The 24685-nt window shown below is 38.1% G+C and overlaps 1 protein-coding gene across 2 annotated transcripts in view; it reads right to left on the bottom strand.

Annotated features, from left to right (window-relative positions):
* Positions 1-24685, bottom strand: part of CYTIP (cytohesin 1 interacting protein) — a 73692-nt gene that overhangs the window by 26188 nt on the left and 22819 nt on the right. The window contains exon 1 of one of the 2 annotated variants that reach the window (XM_070045859.1): positions 3122-3331. The exons of the other annotated variant lie outside the window; for it this stretch is intronic. Coding sequence (XP_069901960.1) covers positions 3122-3295 — 174 coding nt within the window. The 5' untranslated portion in view covers positions 3296-3331. Of the gene's footprint in view, positions 1-3121; positions 3332-24685 lie in introns of those variants that run through there. 2 annotated transcript variants of the gene reach the window in all.

Here is a 24685-nt window from a genome sequence, read left to right as displayed (position 1 = left end):
AAGAAAAAATGTTTGGATATTGTCTCTAAGCATACCACAGTATGGATTAGAGAATACTTTTCAAATTCTTTTGTAGTGAAATTAACAGTTTTCTACTGAACGTATACATTCAATGATCAAAATATCTTGCAGTCAGGAACACTTGGGAGTTTTGGTAATGGATGGGTGTGTAGCCAGAAATAATGCAAAAGCTCGTGAAGGGCAGAACCCATCCCAGAAATACACGCATTACCGGGTTTAGCACAATATTCTGTACCTGAACTTACAAGTGAAATAACCCTTCCAGAAGTTGTCTATTTAGTAATAATTCGATAACCAAAAGAAAACCAGGCAAAGAGAGTCTGTCTGTGGTCCCACTAACGCACATGCAGGCTTCTCCTCTGTTTGTCAGGTTTTCGCTATAGCATTCAGTGAAAACTACTTTCCAACGACAACCCACTGCCCTTGGGAGAGTGGGTGTAAGGTCCAGTGGTACTCCTTTAGCATTGCCACATTCATCAAGATGACGTTACTTGATCCTGTCTCCCTCCTACAGCGTTTTCTATTGCAGAGATGGTTTTTTTTCTAAAACCATGTTCAGAAGTAGAAGCCACACTGGGAGTGTGTCACCTCCTACAAATAAAGGTATTGAGATCATATAAACACACAGAAATCTGTTTTTAAATAATGTTGAGTATAAACACCCTGGCTAACCAGATAGAGCTTTGCAGAAAGCAAAGCCAATGATAACAAGAAGTATGAATTGCTGACATCAGCCCTGAAAGGGTTGAAAATAACAGTGGGCAGAGAAACACCTGCTTGTGGGACTGCCTCAAAGGGATCTTGTTGCCTGCAGTTCAGTCAGTGCCAAATAGGTGATTATTCTCTAAAAAACCAGTTAAGGGAAATGAACATCCATTCGGAAAATTCTGAACTGTTGGGATAAACTTGCATCAAGCCTCACTGATGATAATTGTATAGAATCAGAAGTATCGTATACAAGACGTTTTGTTTTGCCTTTTTGTTTTCTTAAGTAAATCTCACAACAGTAAGAAAAAGCTGTTTGAATAGGAAAAGTCTTACCATGGGAAAGAATATGAGAAAAGGGAAAAGAGAAGAACTAAAAAAGATGAGAACATATGAATAAAATAACTGGTGTGGAAATGTGTGTGTATGTGTAGATATTATACAGATTATACACACACACACACACTCAGGTACATCTCATATGCCTACATCCCTCTCATTATCTTCTGCCAATAGCCTTCTACTGATTCCTCTTTTTAGTTCATGCTACCTTCACTCAGGCTTAAAACCAGATGCGTCTCCTCCTTCTTCACTGCCTTCACAGCCAAGCCTCTGAGCCTCTTCTCCATTCCTTCGAATCTTCTTTCTCCAACTACAAAAGTTGCTCCCTCACTGCTAGTCTCTCTCTACCCACTTACCGACAAGCATGTTGTCCGACTAAGGTTCCTAAAACCTTCTACTCAATCATGCTCAGTTGTTTCCCTGTGCTGGTCAAATTACTACTTCCTCAGGGAAAGTGTCCAAGTGTTGTGTAAAGCAGCCCAGCTCTGAGGTCTCCCCTCCCCTCCCACACAGACTCTCATCAGGTCCACCTAACACAATAATGTGCTGTTACTTAAACTGCCCTAAGAGCCCCAAGATCTGTGCTGCGGCATTTAAATTATTCCTTTGCTCTGGAATACCCTTCAATATCTGGAATATCTATCCTTCAAGGCTGTATTCAAAGACATGTACTTGGATTGGAGCAGGTATATTATTTTACGTTGTATAATGCCTATTGGTTCTGCCTACTCAGTTGTAAACCCTGTAAGACCAGGAAAAAGTGTCCTTCTCATCTTTGTACACCCTACACTGCTGTACACATGAAAAGTGAATAGAGATTTTGGTACTTCCCACAGTTGCTTTAGTTTCAGACAGTAAATTGATAAGAATATTCATTATTATGTTAAACAATGTCATAAAGGCACTTTTGGATTGAAAAGGATCAATCATCCAAACCATGACAAATTATTCCCTTATCTTCATTGTGAAAAATACCAAGGAATCAGCTATGTACATCACTGAAAAAAGATCACGACTCTCCCACTATGCTGTAACTCTCTAATCCTGAAATTAGAAGGCTTAAGAGGAACATATGATGTGCATACAAGATTTAAGGGCAAAAATTCATGCTTTAAAGCAATTCTTAATATTTTCTGTATTCAGATATGTACGTGGGGCATTATAGCAAGTTATTTAACCAAAATCTGAAGAGGTGTTTTGGTTTAAATTTTTTTTACTAGCTGGAAATTGAAAAATGAAAAAAAACCGCACAATAAATCCAGTTGTACATGGATTTTTTCCAAATGAGTTTTCCTCTCTAGGGAAATACTTTTCAATAAAAATTAAAATAATAGCATAATTATTGAGCACATACTACATGTCAGTCACTCTGTTAAGCATTGTACATTTCCTCACTTAAGCTGCAGAAGAGCCTCACTGGATGGTTCTATTATTATCTTCATTTTAGAAAAAACAAAACTGAATCTTAGAGAAGAAAGTGACTCTACTCAAGATTCTACAGCTAGTAAGTGGTGGACCTTGCACTCATTTATCCCATTAAGAGTCTTAATTCCCAATAGTGTGAGGTATGTGCCAGTGCCCCAGAACTGAAGATAATTTAGTCAATAAAATTTGCCCTAATAAAAGTATTCTCATTGGATTATGAACTGAAATGACTATCAACGACTGGGAGAGAGGCTGGGAGGGAAGGAATCAATGGGAGACACTGGAAAAAGGAAAAAGGAACAATAACTCTCAAGCTGGTTGTGTCTACATACACCTTCTTCAAGTTGATGCGCTCAATGATTTTTATTTTACCTGAACACCTCTTCCAGTAAGAAAAACAATCTTCTTTTAACTTTTGCCCTAAAAATGTTGTCTTATAGTCTTAAATCTTCAAGATTTAAGGATTAGCGCAGGAGCTTTCTGGGTTCCTCACCTCCTTCCTCACCCATACTCTGAGCCACTAATTTCAAAGCAGCTAAAATAACATTTTTAATATGCAGTCAGACAAACATCACTCTGCTCTCAAGAGAACATGAACACTCTAAAAGGTACAAAATAGCAACCATACCTGCTTTCTTCCCCGAGGCAAAGTAGCCACAGTATCTGCCAGCATTTGAAGCCTTCTATTATCATCCATGGGAAAGCTGCCTGTGAGTGTGGGGTAAGAGCTATACGCTGGACCAGCGCAGTACTCCACGAAACTGCCATTGCTGCTCTGTTGCATGAGCCTTTGTAAAGACATTGTGAATAAAGATTACTCCAGCTAGCACATGGTTGAGTGGCCTTGCAGGCTGGGGGAAGCTAAGAGCGTAACCCTCTGACAAGTAATCAAAAGTAGCAAAGCAGAGAGAGCCCATGTGACTTCTGTGGTTTGAGGTACTTGTTACACAAACCCTATCTTGCAGTTCACTCCCATTTCTCAGTGCTCTTTTCTTTAAGCCCCTGAGAAAACCTAAAGCTAGTTTATACCATTAAAATAAGTCGACTTATTTTTTTTTCTCCTTCAAACAGCCAGAACTCTTATGCTTTCATGTTCTATGGCAAGTTGTGTTCAAAACACCATCTGCCTTTTTTTTTTCAAAGCAAAAAGAAAAACTTCCCCAAATTCTGCCATTTGTTTGCCATCCACTAGGCTACTTAATATGGTCAGTGCAATGTAAAAGTCAGGATGTGCGGACATTGAGTTCTTGTGAATATAAGCAAGACTTACAGGATCCAGTCATAAGGTCCTCTCACGAAGTCCTTGGAATGTACTTTCCCCAAAGTACATCTTAGCTCATTAATGGTCATCAAAAAGACATTATATCTGCCACGTGGTCTGTGACCATTCAGCATTCTTCTGATTGCCCTTCCACTACTCTGTCCTCACTAAAATTATCCATTATCTTTACAAAGAACAATGGGAGGGGAAGACCAGCCCATTTAGAGCACAAAGTTGTCCATATCTTAGACTGGAATTTGTCACAGCATCAGCAAGTGGTCCCAGGGGAGGAATGAGGAGGCCATGAAAGTAATAGGCAGACCAAGGTGGCACAAGGATGTTGCCAGTTGGTCCCTGCTTATGCATATGGGCCAAGGGTACCATCATGAATTACTCAAGATCACAGATGCTTTTATTGGCTGGGGGGTGGGGGGATTGGGGACATGCAGTTTTAAGAGGCTTGATTTTAGAGAAGAAGCAGTGTATATAAGTAGAAGGAAGATTCAAAACAAAAATAAAAATGAGAAGTTTTGCATAGTATGAAAAGTCAATTGTCATTTTCAAAATCATTTGGAAGGTCAAGAGTAGAATTGTAGAGACAGAAAGTCTTTGAACTGAAATGGAAGTCAATGTGAATTCAGCTCGAGCAGACCCTGCCAAATGTAAATTGTAAAATCTTCTGAGTTAACAGTGCTTCAAGAGATGGAGCCACCTCAAAAATTTTTAAAACCCTATCACAGCATGACTCATTACCATTGGAACTGGATAATGACATGAGCAAAATGATGTCTCCAAAGACATAAAAAGATCTAAATCAGGGATTACAAACACATATGCCGTCTGGGTTCAGGTAGGTAAAATAATATAACATATATGTGTAAAACAAAAGGGAGTGGTAGAGACTTTGGCAACTAAAAATATGGTCAATTATAAAGACATTTATGTAATGTGTGTGTGTGTGTGTGTGTGTGTGTGTGTGAGAGAGAGAGAGAGAGAGAGACAGAGAGACAGAGAGAGACAGAGAGAGACAGAGAGACAGAGAGAGAGAGATTGATTTTAAAAACATCTCCAGGCTGCTATAAGGTACATGACTTAAATCAACACTGTTACTTGAGGACAGCAGTCTTCCTGTCCTCTGGGAATTTTATAAAATTAGGGAAATATTTTAATATTTCAAAATACCAAATGGAAATTACATATTTGCTTGATATAAGGCCACTAGGCCAACCAACAACCAAGTTTTACAGATGGATGCTAAAATTGTATCAATTTAGTTGTGTGATACTAATCTTAAGCTAATATAAATTATAGAAATCTATTATTAAATTAAGAAATTGGAAAATAAATTATCTTTTTACTTAATTTATGAAATGTGTTTAACAAGTAGAATACTTCAAATCATGAGATCCATGGCTGTAAAATTGGAGTCAAAGGCAAGTTTGACATTCAGCCAGTACATACTGGTATGGTCACACTTGTTAATTACATATTTATGACTTGGTCTATTTTGATTGGTCAGTTCCCTGTTCTGATTGTCAGGACCTGTGTCATACTTAGTTATTAAATATTTTTAATAACATCCCTGATCAAAAGTATCCTTTGTGACAAAATGTGGGGAAAAACTAATCTTTCCATACAAATGTGACTTCAACCCTCAAACCTTGATTTACAAAGGTGTTCTACTATTTACAACTTCTCTTTTCTATAGAATCTACCTTAAGACAAATATAATAGCCTGAAGCTGTCTTCCCCTTCATCATCCCCTTTATTTTATAATAAAATGAAACCAGATCAAGCTATCTACCTGCTCAAAAGATTTCACGAGTCCCTCATTGTCCATAAAATAAAATTAAAAGTAAAATTAAATTAAAGAATTTCAAGTTCTTACCTAACTTCACCTCTGAAATGTCATATCACTTTTTTTAGAGACATCAATGGTTCAATGGATGGGGGATCTTACACATCTGAAGCAAGGTCCTGGAGCAATACCCCACTGTGTGCTGCAGACGGAGGGCAGGACATGGTATCTGCCTTCACTCTCATATCACTTTTTTCAGATCATTCTTTTAAGACTTAATATTTTATTGTTAGACTACAGTTAATTGTACACAAGTCTGTTTCTACACTGTCTAATTTCCTCTAATTACCTTGAGCACAAGGCCCATCTCTTATCTTTAAATTTACACTCATATCCTATATCTATAGGTGTTCAGTAAATGTTTGTTAAGAAAAAGAAAAGGGTAGAGCAGTACATATTTAACAAAATGAATTCAACAATATTGTTCTAAAACATCAAAGAAGAAAAACTAAACTGGCAGAAAAGTATTGTGCTATTAACCCATATTCCAAAGTGCTATAGTCTCCTATAAGAGTGATCTGAAAGATGTGGACAGAACCTTTTACAGTAGTCAAAGTAGTCAAAAAATCATGAGATTAGACCCAGGTTACTTTATCAGTGCTATACCAAATTTTCAAGATAAATACAAATCTTATATTAATAGTCCCAGAGCATAAAACAAGATGCATTCTCTAAAGCTAATTAATCTGATCCTAAACTATATATAGAGGGAAAAAAGGAAGGAAGGAAGGAGTGAAGGAAGGAAAGGAAGGAAGGAAGGAAGGAAGGAAGGAAAGGAGGGAGGAAATTAAGCTAATTAAGCTAATCTCACTTATTAATTCTGATACAATTAAAATATCAAATTGAGTCCAATAGTGTATTAAAAATAATACCTCTAAACGAAGTAGGATGTACCCCAGGAATACAAGGATACTTCAACTTCAGGATATAAAATACTAACAGACATCACTAAATCTCTGGATGAAAGAAGAAATTCAATGCAATAGACACCGACAGTATAGTGATTCATCTTTGCTTTGAAAAATCCTAAATAAATGAGGAATAGAAGGAAAACTTTCTTAGCATAATGAAAGGTATCTACCAGAAACACCCACAAAATATCATCTTCAATGTTGAAATGTGTTTCCATTACAGTGAGAAGAAAAGCAGAGATGACAATAGCCCCTCACCACTGATCACTGTTGTAGTTCATATCACAGATAGGAGGTATAGAATTTGTAAAGAAAGAGACTAAACTATAAGGTTTGTTGGTGCTATGGTTGCATAACTAGAATATCCAAGACAATCCACTGAAGAACAGACTTAATAAGATAGTTTTCCTAGATGTAAGATTCTAAGGGTAACATATAAAAAGAAAGAAATTTCTCATACAGCAGCAGTGGATGATATGAACTGGTAATATCAGAGGAAAGAAATACTATCAAAATAGCCAAAAATTCATAAAACAGGAATGAACTTAGCAAGCATTTTTAAGATTTTATGAAGAACATTATAAAGTCCAGAGTAAGGGAAAAAATACCACGTTCCCACATGAGAAGAGTCCTTCTTGTAAAGATGTCTATTATCCCCAAATTTTCTAAAATATTCAATGTACTGAATTCAAAATCCACACAGCTTTTGTTTGTTTGCTTGTTTATAAAATTTGACATACATTCTTACACTCATCTGAAAGAGAAAGTGCACAAGACGAGCTAAGAAAAATTTGAAAATAATAATGGTAGGGGATAGAGGTAAGGATGAGCATTGAGAAAATCACCCTACTTGGGTATCAGAAAATATTACAAGACTTAGGACTGTATGGTCAAATAGAATAGGTCAATGAAAAGAATAATGACAAATCAAATATTGTCAATGAATAGAGAATCTCAAAACATATCCATGAATATTCAGAAATTTACTATATCATTAACTTATTTTAATTCATTAGGAAAAGAATAACCCCTTCAATAAATGGGTTGGTACCCGTGTGGAAACAATTAAGTTATAGTCTTTTATTACATTATAATAATAAATTCCAGATGGCTTAAGGAGTTAAGTATAAAAATAATTTTAAATATTTAAAATAATAGCAAAAATATAAAGTATTTTAGTAAGATTAGATTGGGAATGGTTTTCCTAACAATACAGAGAAGTCCAGAGAGCATTAGTAACATAAATAACTTCCATTCAAAGAAAAAAAACTTCTGTTCAATGGAAGCTATAATATACATAGGTTAAAGCTAAATGACAACAAGAAATTACTTGTGATACATAATTGATTAAAGGCCATAATACATAAGGAATACTTTATTCTTTGAAGAAAAGTAGTTTTAGATGATTAAAGGCTCTGAACAGATAATTTACAGAGAAAGCTCAAATCATCAATATACTTATTAAAGGATGTTCAAACTTACTAGTAATCAGGAAAGTAAAACTTGAAACAACAGTTAGATACTAACTGTTGCCTACCAAAAAATGAACAAAAAATAAAAATTGGCGATATCCAGTATTGGTGAAGTTACAAGTAAATGGGCTTTTAGCACTCTGTAGGAATATAAATCAATAAAACTTTATTAGTGGGGTAATTTGACAGTATTGAAATTTTAAAATGCACTCCAGGAATTCTACTTTTAAGAATTTATCCGACAGAAGTACTCTTACATGTGCAGAAAACAAGTATGTTTCTTGTGACATTGTTTGAAATTGTGAAAAATTGAAGTTTTAAATGTATATCAGTTGAGAAGTAGCTATATAACTTGTGATAATTTAATTCAATGGAATGCTCGGCACCCACTAGAAAGTATAAAATAAACAATTACGTGCATAAATATTTTTAAGACAGATAAAGTAGGGGAAAAGATAGAACAATGTGCCCGATATGTTTCCATTTATTCTTTTTTCTTAAAGAAAGAGCATGTATCTATATGTACAGAGACACATACAGACATAAAAAAGACTACATAATATGGATGGTTCCCCGCATAAGATGGTCTGACTTAGGATTTTTCGAATTTACCTTGGTGTGAAAGTGGCATTCAGTAGAAACCATACTTTGAATTATGAATTTTGATCTTTTATCAGGCTAGCAACATGGGGGATGATACGCATGATGCTGGGCAGGGCAGCAAGCCGTCGCTCCCAGTCAACCACCTGATCACGAGGGTAAACAAACGACAGACTTTACAACCATTCTGTTTTTCAGGACAGTATTCAATATATTACGTGAGATATTCAGCATTTTATCATAAAATAGACTCAGTGTTAAGTGATTTTGTCCAACTATGTAGCCTAATGTAACTGTTCTGAGCTCATTTAAGGTAGGCTGGGCTCAGCTATGATGTCCGGTAGGCTAGATGTATCAAATGCATTTTCAACTTACAATATTTTCAGTCTATCTGGATGTAAACCCATTGTAAGTCGAGGAAGATCTGTATATACTAATCTGTTAACAGTGGTTACCTCTGGAGAACGAGTTGAGGGAGAAAGTGGGAAGGTTTGTGAAGGAAGACTTCCAAATTTTGTTCTATTGTATATATGGTTTGAACCTTTTTTAATAAGTAGGCATTCTTATATTAGTTGGTCAACTTTTAAAATATTAACAACTCACAGAGAATTTTTAAAAGCCAATCACATTTTGCTGAGAATACCTTATGATTTTCTAGGTCCTCATACTGTTTATGCTTACTGATAAGAATTATTGGTCTATCTACTGAATGTTTGCCATTTGTTTATAGGCTAAAATTTTATTTTGCTTCATGGGATTTTTTAGGTAATTCTTTCATATTTCTTTATCATGTTCTTCCAACCAAGCAAAATTCCTCCTCAAAAAGGACTGCTGAAGTCTCCACGAAATAGTACAGTAAAGGAGAGTAGGGCAATCACGCCGCTAATTCTCATGGAAGCAAAGGGCATTAGTTTGTCCTGCTGAAATCTGCGGTTCTCAAACGGCAGTCATCAACTGCCTAAGAGTTCTCATTAGTCATTATTACCTCCACCTTCCCCCACCGCATACACACTGTTCCATTTCAAAATCGAAATCTTTTATCAAAATTCAGGGTAAACAGGTGACAGTGTTCCTTCCTCTTCCTTTAACTAACACCCTGTGTCACACTCAGCGTTCAGCTTTTACATAACTTGCTCAATGGGGTTGGGCAGAGCCACCCCACAGAACTGAGAAGGGCTTTAGTGCTTTAGAAAGTAGCTTCTTAGAAAGCAAGAAACCTGTTTGGGACTGGAATTTTGTGTAATACTTGGAACAACAAAATACTTACTTGAGATGTAGGTAAATTCCCCCTGGCCTTTGAATAAAATCCAAACTTTTTAGCCTGTCATTTAAGGTCATGTTTGTTCTAGTAGATCCTATGGCGTCATTACCAGACCACATCCTGGTCACACTGGCCTTCCTTCTAACCCTCCAACAGAAGCAGTTTCTCCTCAGGGCTTTTGTACTGACTCTTCCTTCTGCCTGGATCACTGATCTCCCCACCAGTCTTCATTTGTCTTGTTTTCTCTCTCTCTGTCTCTCTCTTCAAATCTCAGCTCAAATGCTATCTACTAGAGAGGCCCCAAATATTCCTAACTGAATGGATAAAGGTGTTAAACAGGCTGCATCCAAACGGAACAGCTCCAAAGAGAGCCTTCACCTTGGAGTTCTCTAAGCAGACACCCCTCCAATCTGCTCACCCCCCAGAGCTGCCTGGATTGGCCACCTGGTGGAGACTTGCCTTTGACAATAGCAAGAGAATCAGCAGAGAAGGGCCAGCAGGAAGCAGCTTAATGGACTGATCCTCACCTTCCCCGTCTTTGCTTTCAGAGTCTAGAAAGGTGGCAGGGGCAGGTAGCGGGAAATGTGTGTGCGTGCACCAGAAGGAAGTACAGAAGAGCAATAAGGTAACGTCTTAGAACATCAGAATCCCCTATTTTCTTTCTATCCCTGTCTGATTACAATTTCAGAAAACGATATGCAATCTCAACTTCTTTGATATTCAAATGTAACACAGGGAAGAATAGTATAGTAGTCATTTCTATGTATAACCTAACACAGAGACTAACAGTGGGCATCAGTAAATATTTGTTAACTTTACTGAGTTAAAATAATAAAGCCAAACAAATAAGCACAAGGTAGTAAGGACAGGAGATAAACCACTAACAATATATCTTTCTTTGGTAATCACAGTGCTTGTTAGAATAGAATCAACTATATATAGAACTGAAACTATATATATATTCTTGAAGTCATCAGAAGATACCAGCTGAACTTACAGAATGTTAGACTGGAAGGAACCTCAGAGCCATGTCATCTAACTCCCTTAATTTTCAGATTAAAAAAAATAACGCCTAGAAAATGTAAGTCTTGCCAAAGAGACACAGTAATTTAATGGCAGAACTATGGCTGGACTACTTGGTCTCCTTCAACTCAATTCTACAAAAATTTATTGAGACTATAGTCATAGTAACAGCTGGCAATGTGCTGAAGAGTTTAATCCCATAAAACAATGAGAATAGTATTATATTTCTCATGCTTTTCCAGATGAGGATACTGAGGCTAAAACACCTGCCCAACATTACACAGCTGATACCTAGGATAGCTGGGATTAGAATCCACATCAACCATTTCCAACGACAAGGTCAGCCACTATGCAAAACTGCCTTCCCCAAACTATGCTAACACTGTGCGGATGAGCCAGGTATGACTCCTGCCCTCACGGAGATCAGAATCTGGTAGGAAAGATAGAGAAAAAAATGTCTCAGTGTGATAGCAATTAAAACAGTGATTCGAACAACCACTATGAACTTACCAAAGAACAAAACAGTACTCCCTCTACTATAGTTCAACTCATACCCCTAAGAATTTTACAATCTAGATAAAATGTTATTATCTGTATAGAATTAACCATAATAAAAAGGAAAAGTGCCAATTATTGCTTACTATCTTTTTTTTTTTTTTTTTTTTTTTTTGCGGTACACAGGCCTCACACTGTTGTGGTCTCTCCCGTTGTGGAGCACAGGCTCCGGACGCGCAGGCTCAGCGGCCATGGCTCACGGGCCCAGCCACTCCACGGCATGTGGGATCCTCCCAGACCAGGGCACGAACCCGTGTCCCCTGCATCGGCAGGCGGACTCTCAACCACTGAGCCACCAGGGAAGTCCTGTTGCTTACTATCTTATAGGTTAAATTCTATCTCCCCAAATGATGTTGAAGTCCTAACCCTTGGTATCTGTGAGTGTGACTCATTTTAGAAATAGGGTCTTTGCAGATGTCATCAGGTTAAGATGGAGTCTTAGGGTGGCCCTAATCTGATATGACTGGTGTCCTTATAAGAAGAGAAAAATGCCATGTTAAAAACAGACACACAGGAAGAATACAACGTGATGTCAGAGGCAGAGTTTGGATCGTAGGCTTTACAGTTGTAAACTAAGGAACACCAACTATCAACGGCTAGCACCAGAAACCGAGAGGAGGCAAGGAAGTATTCTACCCAGAGTCTGAGATGGAACATGGCCCTATGACAGCTTGATTTCAGACTTCTAGCCTCTGCAACTGTGAGGGAAAAAATTCTGTTGTTTTAAGGCACTAAATTTGTGATAATTTGTCATGGTAACTAGGAAATTCATACGCTAGGAAACACATACACTCTCTATTCTTGCTTACATTTAGAGGTATTATGACAATATTAGAAGTGCAATGTGCTGTCAATCTCAAGAACAGATAGGTGATTGTTCAGCACCTCATTGGCCAGGATATTAACCCAAAACACAGTGGAAGTTCTTTGAGATAACCAGTACTGAAATTTAATATACAAATATATGACAAAGAATTGTGCTGAATTCAGAAATAGTGACACCTTCTCTTTAGCCAAGCACTGTGGGCATTCTATTTCACTAATAAGCTGCAGAGTGGGGGTCAGAAAGGTTGTGAAATGAATGATTTAACCTAAGATAGTTGGACAACTGGCCTAGTTCCCAAAAGAGAAGTCTGAGAAATTTTCCATGAAATCCTGACACTGTTTTAAGAGGCAGCAGCTAGGACAGCTTCCCTCCTCAGCAGTGGAAAAGTACAGAAGTCTCCTGACCAAGCACCTGACTGTGTGGTCCTGCCTGTGTCAGCCAGAAACTGGTCCATTTTTCTTGTTGGGCAAGGATACTATCTTCTACTTAGGAGTACTTATTTCCAGTGTTGAGCAAACCCATCAATTACAGTATGTAGACCCATTTACACCTCTGAATGTAAAGAGGGGATTGTTGATGTAAAACCAGTAAAAGGAAAAGAGGTCTGAGGAAAAAGCAGTAGCAATGATTTAAGCGCCAGAAGATCTTGCTTCCTTCTCTAGCTCCACCATCTATCAGCCCTGGGGCTTGCTTAGGCAAAGTTAGTACCAATGTAGGGTACGTTTCCCCATATACCCAATGCAGGGAGAAATGCCGCATCAATCTGTGGATCAAAATAAATGACATAGGAAATGAAAAAGATCTTTGAGAATGTAAAGTCCTATAACAATTTAAGGGTTTTAAATGTTCCCTGGAGGCTGCTAGAATTTGACATACAACCTACCCTCCTCTGGTACCGTATTTCTAAAGACCATTACACACACCGATTCTATTACACATACCAAAAGGCGGGTGGCAGAGTGTTCCAAATCCAGAGAATGCCAGAACATTAGCTACAGAGTCAACTTCAGACTCCATCACATAGTTTGCAGCACCTTCCCTAACCCATGTCCAGCATTCTTTCACAGCTGTATATTCCTGTGTGTGCCCTTACAAGCACACTGCTTATGAAAGGAATAAGGTCAACTGGTTCAGCTTGAGCTCTTAGACCCCTGGGCAAGTTAATTAACTGACCTGGTCTCACTGTCCTCACCTATAAAATGGGACCAATCATTCTACATATCACCAAATAAAGTGTAACAGGACCTAGCACATAGTAACTGCTCAATAAATGTTTCGTGTAATCATTGTTATTATTATTATTCACACTTTTCCCTGCAACTACCCTGGACTGCTGTGCTCCCTGAATATGCATGGTTCTTTCCAACTTAACCTTTGTTCATAACACATGGTTCACCTGGATTCACTTACTTCACCTCTATCTGTAGAAATCCTACCCATTCTCCCAGGCCAGTTTAAATGCTACATCCTTCATGAAGCCTTGACTGATATCCCCAAGCAGATATGAGCATCACCTCCCCAGAGCATCCAAAGTACATCTAAAGGACCTCTCTTATGATAAATCACACTTTGCCCTGTGAAAATTATGTGCACCTGCCTTTCTTCTGTAATAACTTGTAAGCCCCCAGTCCTACCCCAAGACAGAGATTCTTTCTCATTCATCTTTGTATCCCTCCTGCCCTTAGAAGAGTGACTTTCTCATAAGAGCTGCTCGGTACGCATTTGATGAATACATCCATAATCTCCCCAAAGCTCTGGCAGCTGATTTATTCTCCTAGTGATTCTTTTCTTTGGGCAATGTAGGTATTTGATGAATAGTATTTAGTGTGTGCTTAATACTTAATGTAATTTATATTTACTGGGTAGTTTGGCTTAATTATAATGAGAATGAAATAATTTGGCAGTTTGAATGAAAATCCATTACAGTAACAATATATATTTTAAACTTTATTTCTATTATGATAAGTTGCCATCAATGACAGTATTCACCATTGATTTACTAACAACCTTTCAAGGAAAACTTTCACATTAAATGTGTCCATAGATGGTAAGAAGCATCTTAATTTCAGAAATGTAAAGGGTAAAGTAGAGGTGCAACAACATGAAGAAGTGCAGTCAGGGCTCTTTTCTCCCAATACATATTCCCCTCCATACCCCAAGATGTACACACATTAAACTAGACTCACCCAGTCAGTCCTGTAGAGCAGAACACAGCCTAGCATCTCATTTATCTCAGACTTTTCTTTTTCTATTGATTGGACCTCACGTTTTGTCACTTCTGCCTCTAGAATGTCTAACGTCTGTCTCCTCCTTTCCATGACCACCTGCTGCTTCCAAGCTGAGGCCCTGGGTTCACTCCTCAACACATACAATAGCAGGCAACGGGTCTCCCAATAGAGTCTCCCAAACCTAACTATTACTACCTAATCATGTCCTACCCCATGCCTACTGAATTAAGTTTAGACTTCTTAGCCTTGCATTAAAAGTTACCCACCGTCTAATTCTTACCTAATGTTCCAGTCTTAAGTTTTAATCTAAATAAATTGACTTAGAGGTGCCAAGATATAATAGCCTTCCTCCTGAGAACATACCTAGCATTGTCATACCTCTGCATCTTTTTTTAAACTATTCCCTCTTCCTAAAACTCCCTTCTATTCATTGAAATCCCCTCTGCTATTAAGAGCTGAGTTCAAATTCCACCTCCCCTGTGAAGTGTTCCCTTTGGACAGCAGCCAAAATATCTCATTACCACTACTGAACTCCCATAAAATTTAGTATCTGTCCCATTCACATAACCCTTGGTACATCACCATATAACCCAGTTATTTATTTGCATGGCCATTCTCCTATTAGGACAGGAACCCCAATTTATATCTATTTGTGACCCTCGTAGATTTGAACATCTTGGTTTAGTAAAAATTGGATTAACATATGTCAAATAAGATTTTTGAAACAGGTAATTTCGTTGATTAGATGTCACATGGTGGTTTCTGAGATGACATGGAGGGAGTCAGACCGAATAAAAATTACTGAAATTAAGAATTTTATTTCAAGCTATTTCGCACGCTCACTCGGGACACTCAGAAGCGTGGTAGAGGAACACGCCAGACATGTTTAGAATGCACTAAAAGGTGAAATAGCCATTGTCCCAACCAATTTTTGTTTTTTAGACCAAGCAGAACAAGTGCAAAGTGGAAATTATAAAACGTTAGTTTCAGAGTCAGAGAGGGGGCAAACCAGGGTGTAAGTAATCTACAAAATATCAGTATTTTGCATTAGCAGTGTCAGGAAAAATGTATCATCACCATTTTACAGGAAAGAGAGAAGCAAGGAAAAATAATGCCATTTTGCAGGAAGAGAAAAGGAAGCACTTTATGTCTTTCTCGCTAGTGGTATGAATTCAGCAGATAAGCTCTGTAACACAGAGAATTTCAGCACCACCCTTCTCCATAAGACTGGAGAGGAATAAAAATGAAGTCTGTGTAAGAGATGCATCTGGAGAGAGACAGTAATTACTGGCCAGGACTGTTTAAAATTCTCAGTAGGACCTCAAAGAAACACACTGAACATGGCTGAGCAACGGAAGGAAAGCATAGCAACTGCTTGGAGGGAGGAACAAAGAGAGGAAAATATAACCCTGGCTTCCAGCTACAAGCTAAAAACTGAATGAAGGAAAAGCCAGATTGTATCGATCTGTCACTCCTATCCATGATGTGATATTCAACTCCACCATAGGTGTATAAGATGTACTTCCCCTCCCTGGTAAGAATATTGTTAACATTTCCTAGTCTTTCTCATGCTGCTGCATTTCCTCTCCCTAAATAATACCTATCATAAGGGCCAAGTGTGTTTGTGTCACATTATTTTGTCTTACACACCTGGCAAAAATTCTCTACATATTACATACCAATACAGAACCAAATAGGGAATGTTTCCTTCCCTCTTGACTCCGGAAAACAGACCCAAGATTTCACTCCCAGAACCAAGGGTTGTAAGGTGTTTTTTTGCCAGGCTACTGACTCCCATCTTTCCCTGGCTTTGAGAGTCAATTTACTAACTAGATTTTAAAGTAGATTTTTCAAAATAGATGTTTTTGAAATATTCTTTCTAAAATGCAGGGATAGGGACTTCCTTCATGCTTCAGTGGTTAAGAATCCGCCTGCCAATGCAGGGGACACGGGTTCGAGTCCTGGTCCAGGAAGATCCCACATGCCGTGGAGCAACTAAGCCTGTGTGCCACAACTACTGAGCCTGCGTTCTAGAGCTCGCAAGACACAACTACTGAGCCCACGTGCCACAACTACTGAAGCCCACGTGCCTAGAGCCCGTGCTCCACAACAAGAGAAGCCACCACAATGAGAAGCCCATGCACTGCAATGAAGAGTAGCCCCCGCTCGCCGCAACTAGAGAAAGCCCGCGAGCAGCAATGAAGACCCAATGCAGGCAAAAATAAAAATAAAATAAATAAATAAATTTTTTAAATTAAAAAAGAATTAGCCAGGAACCTTTAAAAAGATAAAATAAAATGCAGGGATAACATGAGTAATGGTGTTCACTACGATTAACTGATTTGTTTTCCAATTACTGCTAACCGATGACTTTATTTTTCAAAGGGTAGAAATTCCCTAAAATAGTAAAGAGTTCACAAGTGCATAGTAATATTGATTTGTCACTCTCCACTGGACCCGTTGCTTGCTGTTTGCTATCCTTTGCTTAATGGTTTGGCTTTTGAAACATGGCTCACTCTTTCAAGCAACTGGAAAACAAAAACCCCCTAAATTAGTGAACTCCCCAGGAAAAAGAGTATACTTATCCGCAATGCTGGGTAGGGGGGTTGGGTAGGGACACACTAGGAAGTAAAACAGCCTTTGTCATTTTCAAGTGAACCGCCTTGCCCTAGTGTGACTTCCCCTTTCCTCCACTTTTGGAATGCGATTTCCCTAGAGGCAGGAATCATGTCACGGAAACTTTAGACTGCATGGGACTTTGAAGATTGTCTAGTCCTTGCTCAACAAACCTTGAACCCCTCTTTGTCATTCTCCAAGGGAGGAGTAGTTAGTTATTTACTCGATTCCATGGGCTTGTGAAGGTTTTAGGTGTGGAGAGGAATGCAGTTCCGCTATTTTGCTTTTAAGTACTGAAAGTCTGTTAGTTTTATTTAATTTTGTGATTGCCTTTCTTTTTATTTCCTTTTTTAGCCCCACTTTTTTTTTTTTTTTTGCCAAAACTCTAACACAGTTTGCAAAGACACACACAAAACTGGCATGCAAACCAGGTTTGAAAAAAAGTAGGGCAGGCTGGAAAGAAACAAGTAGACTCCCCAGAAGAAATTGTACTTGGCATTAATTTTTCTATTTACATTTTTTTTTCTTTTTTACAGCTGGTATTTGAACTGCTAAGAATAAGCAAGACACAATGGGCTTTACAAAGGGAAGGAAAGAAGATAAACATTGAACCCAAACGCCAACATCATAGATTAAATAAAATTTCCCCCAATTCTATGAATGTTTCATCCCTAGCTTTAAAAATGCAGTATTTTTTTCTTACCAAGGTTAACACCATACACTCTGTACATTTCTTCTTGTTCCACATTTCTGATAGATGATAAGCCATGATAAAGTTTGAGCTGGAGAGACCTTAAAAATTAACCAATGCTCTCACTGACTAATATGGACAATTCGATACAAAGAGGTAAACCGACTTGGGTCATTGGCAGCAGCTGTAGAACAAGGCAAAGGTCTCCTACCTCACAGAGCAATGCTCTTCCTGCCAAACCATACTACCTTTTACTGGAAGATCATCATGAGAACCCACTTTGCCGTTTTCTCACCTTTCTTCATAAATCCAAATTTTCAATCATGTTTATGGTCTTTCAACTAATCTGTAAAATTTCAACATGGCACAAGTAATTTTTCAATAAAAAATAATCAGTTCATTTTGTTGTAATGGTATCAAAAGTTCCAGCTCTCTAAACTTACTATGTTTCTATTCCTCCTAGTAAAAATAATTCCTTGCTGCTATTTTCTGACTTTAGACCAAATTCTCATACATATTTCTGTTTTTGCTCTTTTCCTACTCTTTTTCATGTGCTACAGATCAGATTGCTAAGATTTCTGAAGCCTGACACAAGAATCGTTTAGTACTCAATCCTGCTGCCTACTGCCTGTCATCCATCCATCAATTCAAAAATGAATATGTAGGAATGTATTTCACAGTCTTGGCAGGACAAATTTTTTAAAGACTCTTACTGATTTACAACATTATACTAAATTGCTAGAAATATACTCTGACAAAAAATAACTCTCAATACTAAAACATAATTATAGGAAAGCAAAAAAAAAAAAAAAAAACCTGGAAAAAAGTCTGAGATAAAACAACTCTAAATGAAACTGCTTTTCTTATTACTTATTCTTCTAAATTAAATAAATCTAAGACTTTTTTCTGTCCTTGATTATTTAAGGTAGAAAGGAAAGGAGGTAGAATACAGATTCAATCATGGTAACTGGAATTTCATTAGAAAATAAAATTAATATGTTAAAGCAAAAAAATCCGTCATACTAAAATATGCACCCTGAATTAGCATGACCTTTTTTCATGGGAAGGAAAAATATCATGGATATAAGGAATCTCACTCTCTAATAAATATTCTATCCACTGAGCCCTTTCTGTCTCAGGTGGAAAGCTAAGGAGATGCAAAGTTAATTTAATATACACATAATAAAGTTTTTAAAACACACGTGGACACTGTCACAGACTTTTTGTTCAATATCAGTCTACGTAAGAATGAGAATCTGGGGTAGTCATTGCAAAAGCATCCTAAGTGTGCTGCCTAGAAAAAGTATGCCTGTTTTCCTCTGGAAGAATAAAATGGGAAGAAAGAAGAAGAAAGAAGAGCATAGGGGAAGGAGGAGGAAATAAAAAGGAGAAGAAGAAAGAAAATCAGCAGGGGAAGTAGAAGGTTGAAGACTCTTCCTGAGTTATGGTGAAGACTCTCTCAGCAGGAGAAAGATGATCCTATTTGACTCCCAAACTCTTTTTTAACTTCAAAATTCATGTCTTTTTGTCCAACTGTCCCTTCACATCACCTTTCTATCCACAATGAAGTTCACCTACAATCTCAAAATCAACAAGTATGATTGGAGTATGAAACATCCTTGGCATAATCCCGTTCCTCTGCTTCATTTATAGACAAAGAAACTTAGGTAGAAACAGGGTATTCAGTTTGCCCAAGAACACATAGAAACTTATTCTAAATAAGTTAGAAGAAATAAATTAATTCCAAAACAGAACTACTCTGGGCAGGAGGTGGTGGGATGGTCCTTTAGATCAGTTTACCAAAAACTTATAACTGAATATTTAGAAAAGATATATTGTCTCTCCTCAAGTGTTCAATCTCATGTATATAAAGACACTAAGTTGAAGGACTCAGAATGACCTTTTACTAAAAGTTGTCACAGGAGTATATCTTCCTGGTCCTTGAGGTTCTTAACCAGAAGAGTTGGAGCTGAACTAGTTGGTGAAAAAGCAAACTTCTTTCACTGAGTTTATTTCATGTAGAAGAAACTTCAATATGGAAAATAACTTTAGAATAAAGAAAGCCCCAAATTTGGTCTTTCATAGGTTGTGGATATCTGGGAGGTGATTCAGAGAAGAAATCAGGAAGAAGCTAAGACCCTAATGACAGGGTTTGGATAAAGCATGATAGATAAATAACTTGATATCAGTCTTCTGATTATCTAAAAGAGGACATGACTGACGTCCTCAGATATCCCGATAAGAACAACCTGGTTATTACTCTTCAGATGATTACTTGAGGTGGTACTTTCCAGAAAAGAAAACCATTTGACATCAGCATGTATTGTCAAGGGAATTTGTGAAGTATCTTTTTCCTAAGTTCTACAAAGTTAAGCAAGATATCTGGGGAAGAGGGTTGAATGAAACTCAGTGACTATATATAAGAACTGAGCATGTGGGACTTCCCTCGTGGTCCAATGGTTATGATTCGGTGCTTTCACTGCCGTGGCCCGGGTTCAGTCCCTGGTTGGGAAACTAAGATCCTGCATGCTGTGTGGCACGGCTGTAAAAAAAAAGAACTGAGCATGTAAGGAGTGAGTATCATCAAGCACCCATCTAGCCCTAAGAAATCAAGCAAATGACCAAGAATGTGGAGAAAAGAAAATATATCCTATTCTCTAAAACAAAAAACCATAAAACGACAACAACAAAAAGCAAACAAAAACAGGAGGTAAAAAGGAAATTGCCTTAGTCTGTCTCCTGTTTTCCTATCCTGAAAACAGGATAACTAGCATTTGCAGAAGAGAACACGCTGTTTGCATCTACAAGGACTGAAAGATACTATCAAAAATTATCAGTTTATGGGGTCACATTTCCTGCCAGACTAACCTAATTGTCTTTAACTCACTTTTCATCTGAGTGGGTGTGGTGAGAAGGGCTGATGTTGCTTAACAGCACTTGGTATTGAATATAGAAAATTCACAAAAAGATTCTTATCTATAGAAGAATGGAAAACTTTGTTACACACGATGAAAGAGTCAGAGAGAAAGGAAGTTGGGAAACGTCCCCCATCCTGCCACACATTTCATCTATGAACAAAGCTCTGACTGGCCTCAAAGGAAGCTCTGTGCCCAAAAGAAATAGTTGAATATGTAGGGGACTGAAAATCAGATCCATTATGAATAACATTACCAAAATATATATGTATGTATTACCTGAAGGTATGATGGAAAAATGACACACTTCAAAACTGAAAACAGGATAACTAAATATTGTTGAGGTGCAAAGAGAATCAATTCTGAACATTATAACATTTAATATAACAGAAAAAAGATTTGAAACAAAAAATCACAAGAAAGAGCATTTCTTTAAAAATAGCAGTTTTTAAGACTTTAATATGCAATTTTCTGTGACCCTAATTCTCAAACTAGCCTACACATCAGTTGGCTGTTGTTAGTATAGTTGAAGATGGAAAGACACGTCGGAGGTTCTCTCTTCTCATAAACCTACCACACGACAGAGTTCACCTCTAAAAAACAGATGAAGAAAACAAAGGCATAAGGCATATATAGCAAAGTATTTAAAGACTTCCCATGTCAGCATATTGGGTTACTTATAATTGGAGTTACTGTCTACGAGAGTTGTTAGAGTTGATAAGCTTTAACACAAAAGAATAACCACTGTACATCCAATTTTTGAGGAAACAATCCTATTGTCCTTGGGCAATTATATCTCTGTGATATCCTTTAATAAATCACACTTAAAATTTTTGGCTTAGCAAATATAATCATGGTAATTAGGCACCAAAACCAATCATACAATTTCTTTACATACCCCTTGCTTTACACTCTTTACATACAGAAAAACTGGAGTTAATGGTCTGAATTAGATGTAACTTTTACCCAGAGAGAACCTGTGAAAATTTGATTCAAAACAACAAATTTTAGCAAAGGTCTACTACCTACCTGGCTCTAAGCTAAGGGAAGGCGATGCTGAAGTTATTAAAACCTCCTCTCAGCCCTGCATGAGCCTACAGTCTGGTAAGAAATCAACACGCCCACTTCCATAGCTTACAAGACAGAAAACGATACAAAGCACTTCAAGAAGACAGAAGAGAAAGAGTAATTTCTTCTTGAGGTGGCATAGGAGTTGCCATTGAAGGACAAAGAGAAATTTAAAGAATCAGTGTAATTCCAATAGTAAGATGTGGTGGCCAGGAAAGAATCAACATTTCCCATGTGAAATGAGCTTATTAAGGAGAGCCATGAAGAGAGAACACAGAGAGAGAACTGATCAGAGATTGGTAATGAGACTGGTGTTTCAGGACTGTGGGATGCTTAGTAAGGGATAACTAACATGCCCTTTATCAGGGCTGGATGGGTAAGGCCCCTTGTCTATTATATCAAATAATTTGAACTTGATTCAACAATCAAAGGGGAAGAAATAGAGTTATAGATGTAGAAAACAAACTTATGGTTACCAGGGGATGGGGCGGGGGGAGGGACAAATTGGGAAATTGGGATTGACATATACACACTGCTATATATAAAATAGATAACTAATAAGGACCTACTGTAGAGCACAGGGAACTCTACTCAATACTCTGTAATGGCCTATATGGGAAAATAATCTAAAAAAGAGTAGATATATGTATATGCATAAATGATTCACTTTGCTGTACACCTGAAACTAACACAACGTTATAAACCAACTATACTCAAATAAAAATTTTAAAAAAAATCAAAGGGGAATCACTTTTTTTTTTTTTGGCCTCTCCACGTGGCTTATGGGATCTTAGTTCTCTGACCAGGGATTGAACCCTGGGCCACAGCAATGAAAGCTCCGAGTCCTAACCACTGGACCGCCAGGGAACGCCGAAGGGAATCACTCATTGTTTGAGGAGAGGCGTAAGTGAACTAAATAGGAATTTTAGGAAAATTGACTTGGCATTGGATTATAAGAGAATTGAAGGGAGAAAGCTAAAGACCAGTTCAGTTAATGCCATAATCTTAGAAACAGGCAATAAAGGCTTGAACTAGATCAGTGCCAGTGGGGGAAAACGGGAAAGAGTAGAAGCCAGAAGCACTGGAGAGGAATAAGCAATAGAATTTTGTGCCTCCTGGATATGAGGAGCAATAAAGGGAGATGATGACTGAACCACCCTGGGGAATAGGAAGGATGATGGACCGTGATGACAAGGAGCCTAATGATTTTGCTCCATCTTTAGATCCTAATTTCACTGCCACCACTCCAGTCAAGACCCAGCAAACTGTGCTCAACCTCTGAGGTCCAAAAATTAAAATCACACCGGGAAATCTAATTCTCTCTTTATCCCACACTACAGAAGCCATTTTCAATGGCAAGTCAACAAGTGTCAAGATTCTGTAGCTTTCCAAAACAGTAATTCTGAAAGCCACACTAAATGTACACCTTGAACTCGACAAGATAATTGTGCCTGACCGTCCCTTTAGACCGATGTCCAATCAGAGAATCTGACTTGAGTATCAAGAGACTGTCGTGAAATTCATATTTCGGTTGCTTTCTCTTCCTATATCAGGCAACCCCCAATGATTACTAAGAGGTTATACTCTACCAAAGAATTTTATCAGAGGGGAAGAACTTGGTCTGTGATAGGTAGGCAGCTGGAGGTTGGCCTTTAATGACCTATTCAAAAGCAATGGTTTAAAGTAGTTTAAATATTAAAAATAATAATAAAGCATAAGCCAACACCTGACCTCTCCTGTTAGCACTAAATTAAAGGGAGGATGGAGTCAAGCAATACTCAGGATATCCACTTGGGTGGAGATGTCAGTAGGCAACATGACAGAAAGCTTCTACAGGTAGCCCAGACGTATTTAGCCAAAGACGTTGACCTTGTCTGTCTGACAGTTTTCCAAATACACTTAATTGTGAGTACAACAAGCTTTTTTTCCATTGTATCTCTGGTTCTAAGCCCTTGCATCTTCACTGAACCTTAATGACTGCTTGTTCCAACTCTATCGAAGCCAAAATGGGAAGAAAAGAAGAGCCCTTGGAGCTTGCATGCCCCAGTTAAGACTCCTCTGAGGGAAGACCACAAGTATGTGCATTACAGTTGTACATGTGCATGTGGTGGGGGTCAGAGATTATTCCTAGGGGCCAGGTTGGTCTGAGCCAGGTGTCAGTTCAAGTGACACCAAGAGAGAACTAATATGTCAATTTCCAGTGAACAGGGGAGGTTGAGAGCTGAGTGAGGAAACCAAGTGTGAGACGATGAAGGGTAGTTCAGAGGAGATGACGGAGAAACAAAGAAGACAAAATAACACGTAACAGGAATGGGTTCTGAGACAAATTCTGTGAACAAGGGCATCCATCCTATCTCCACCTCTCTCTTTTGCACAGCTTACTTTGCTTGGCTTGGTCAAGAAACGTGTTCTTCAAAACCAGACCTCAGCTGGTGTTACAGACTAGTTTCAGTACCAGAAGGCCAACATAGATACTGTCAGTGCTCTGATAGGCACCTATAATATTTATCCCCCCCAAGGCTAAATAAGACACAGCCTTCACACTTGGCTCTCATCTTTCCTACCCAGAGTTTCACCTTCATACTAATTTAACCACTGCCAAACATGCAAAACTTTTGAGCAGTGCAGGTGAGCTTCACTAGAAAGGGGCAGGGCTTTATGCGCTGACCGTGGTTCCTAGAGGATGCACAGTTTCAGTGCACCTGCTCACATGAAACTGAGCCTAGCACTGGCCCCTCTTTCCCCTTCACAATCAAAAGGGCACTTCTCAGAAACCTCCTGGACAAAGAAGACAGCTCAAAGGCATCTACTAGTTACCTCAAGGGAATCATTTCATAAGCACCTTTTCTACTAACCCCTAGCAATTGTCCCTTGTGAGATTTTATACCCTTTTGAGATAATGGACAG

The sequence above is a fragment of the Globicephala melas genome, chromosome 7, assembly GCF_963455315.2.
Source record: "Globicephala melas chromosome 7, mGloMel1.2, whole genome shotgun sequence".
Taxonomy (NCBI): domain Eukaryota; kingdom Metazoa; phylum Chordata; class Mammalia; order Artiodactyla; family Delphinidae; genus Globicephala; species Globicephala melas.
Note: the sequence above shows the minus strand (reverse complement) of the source record. Positions and strands in the feature narration are given on the sequence as shown.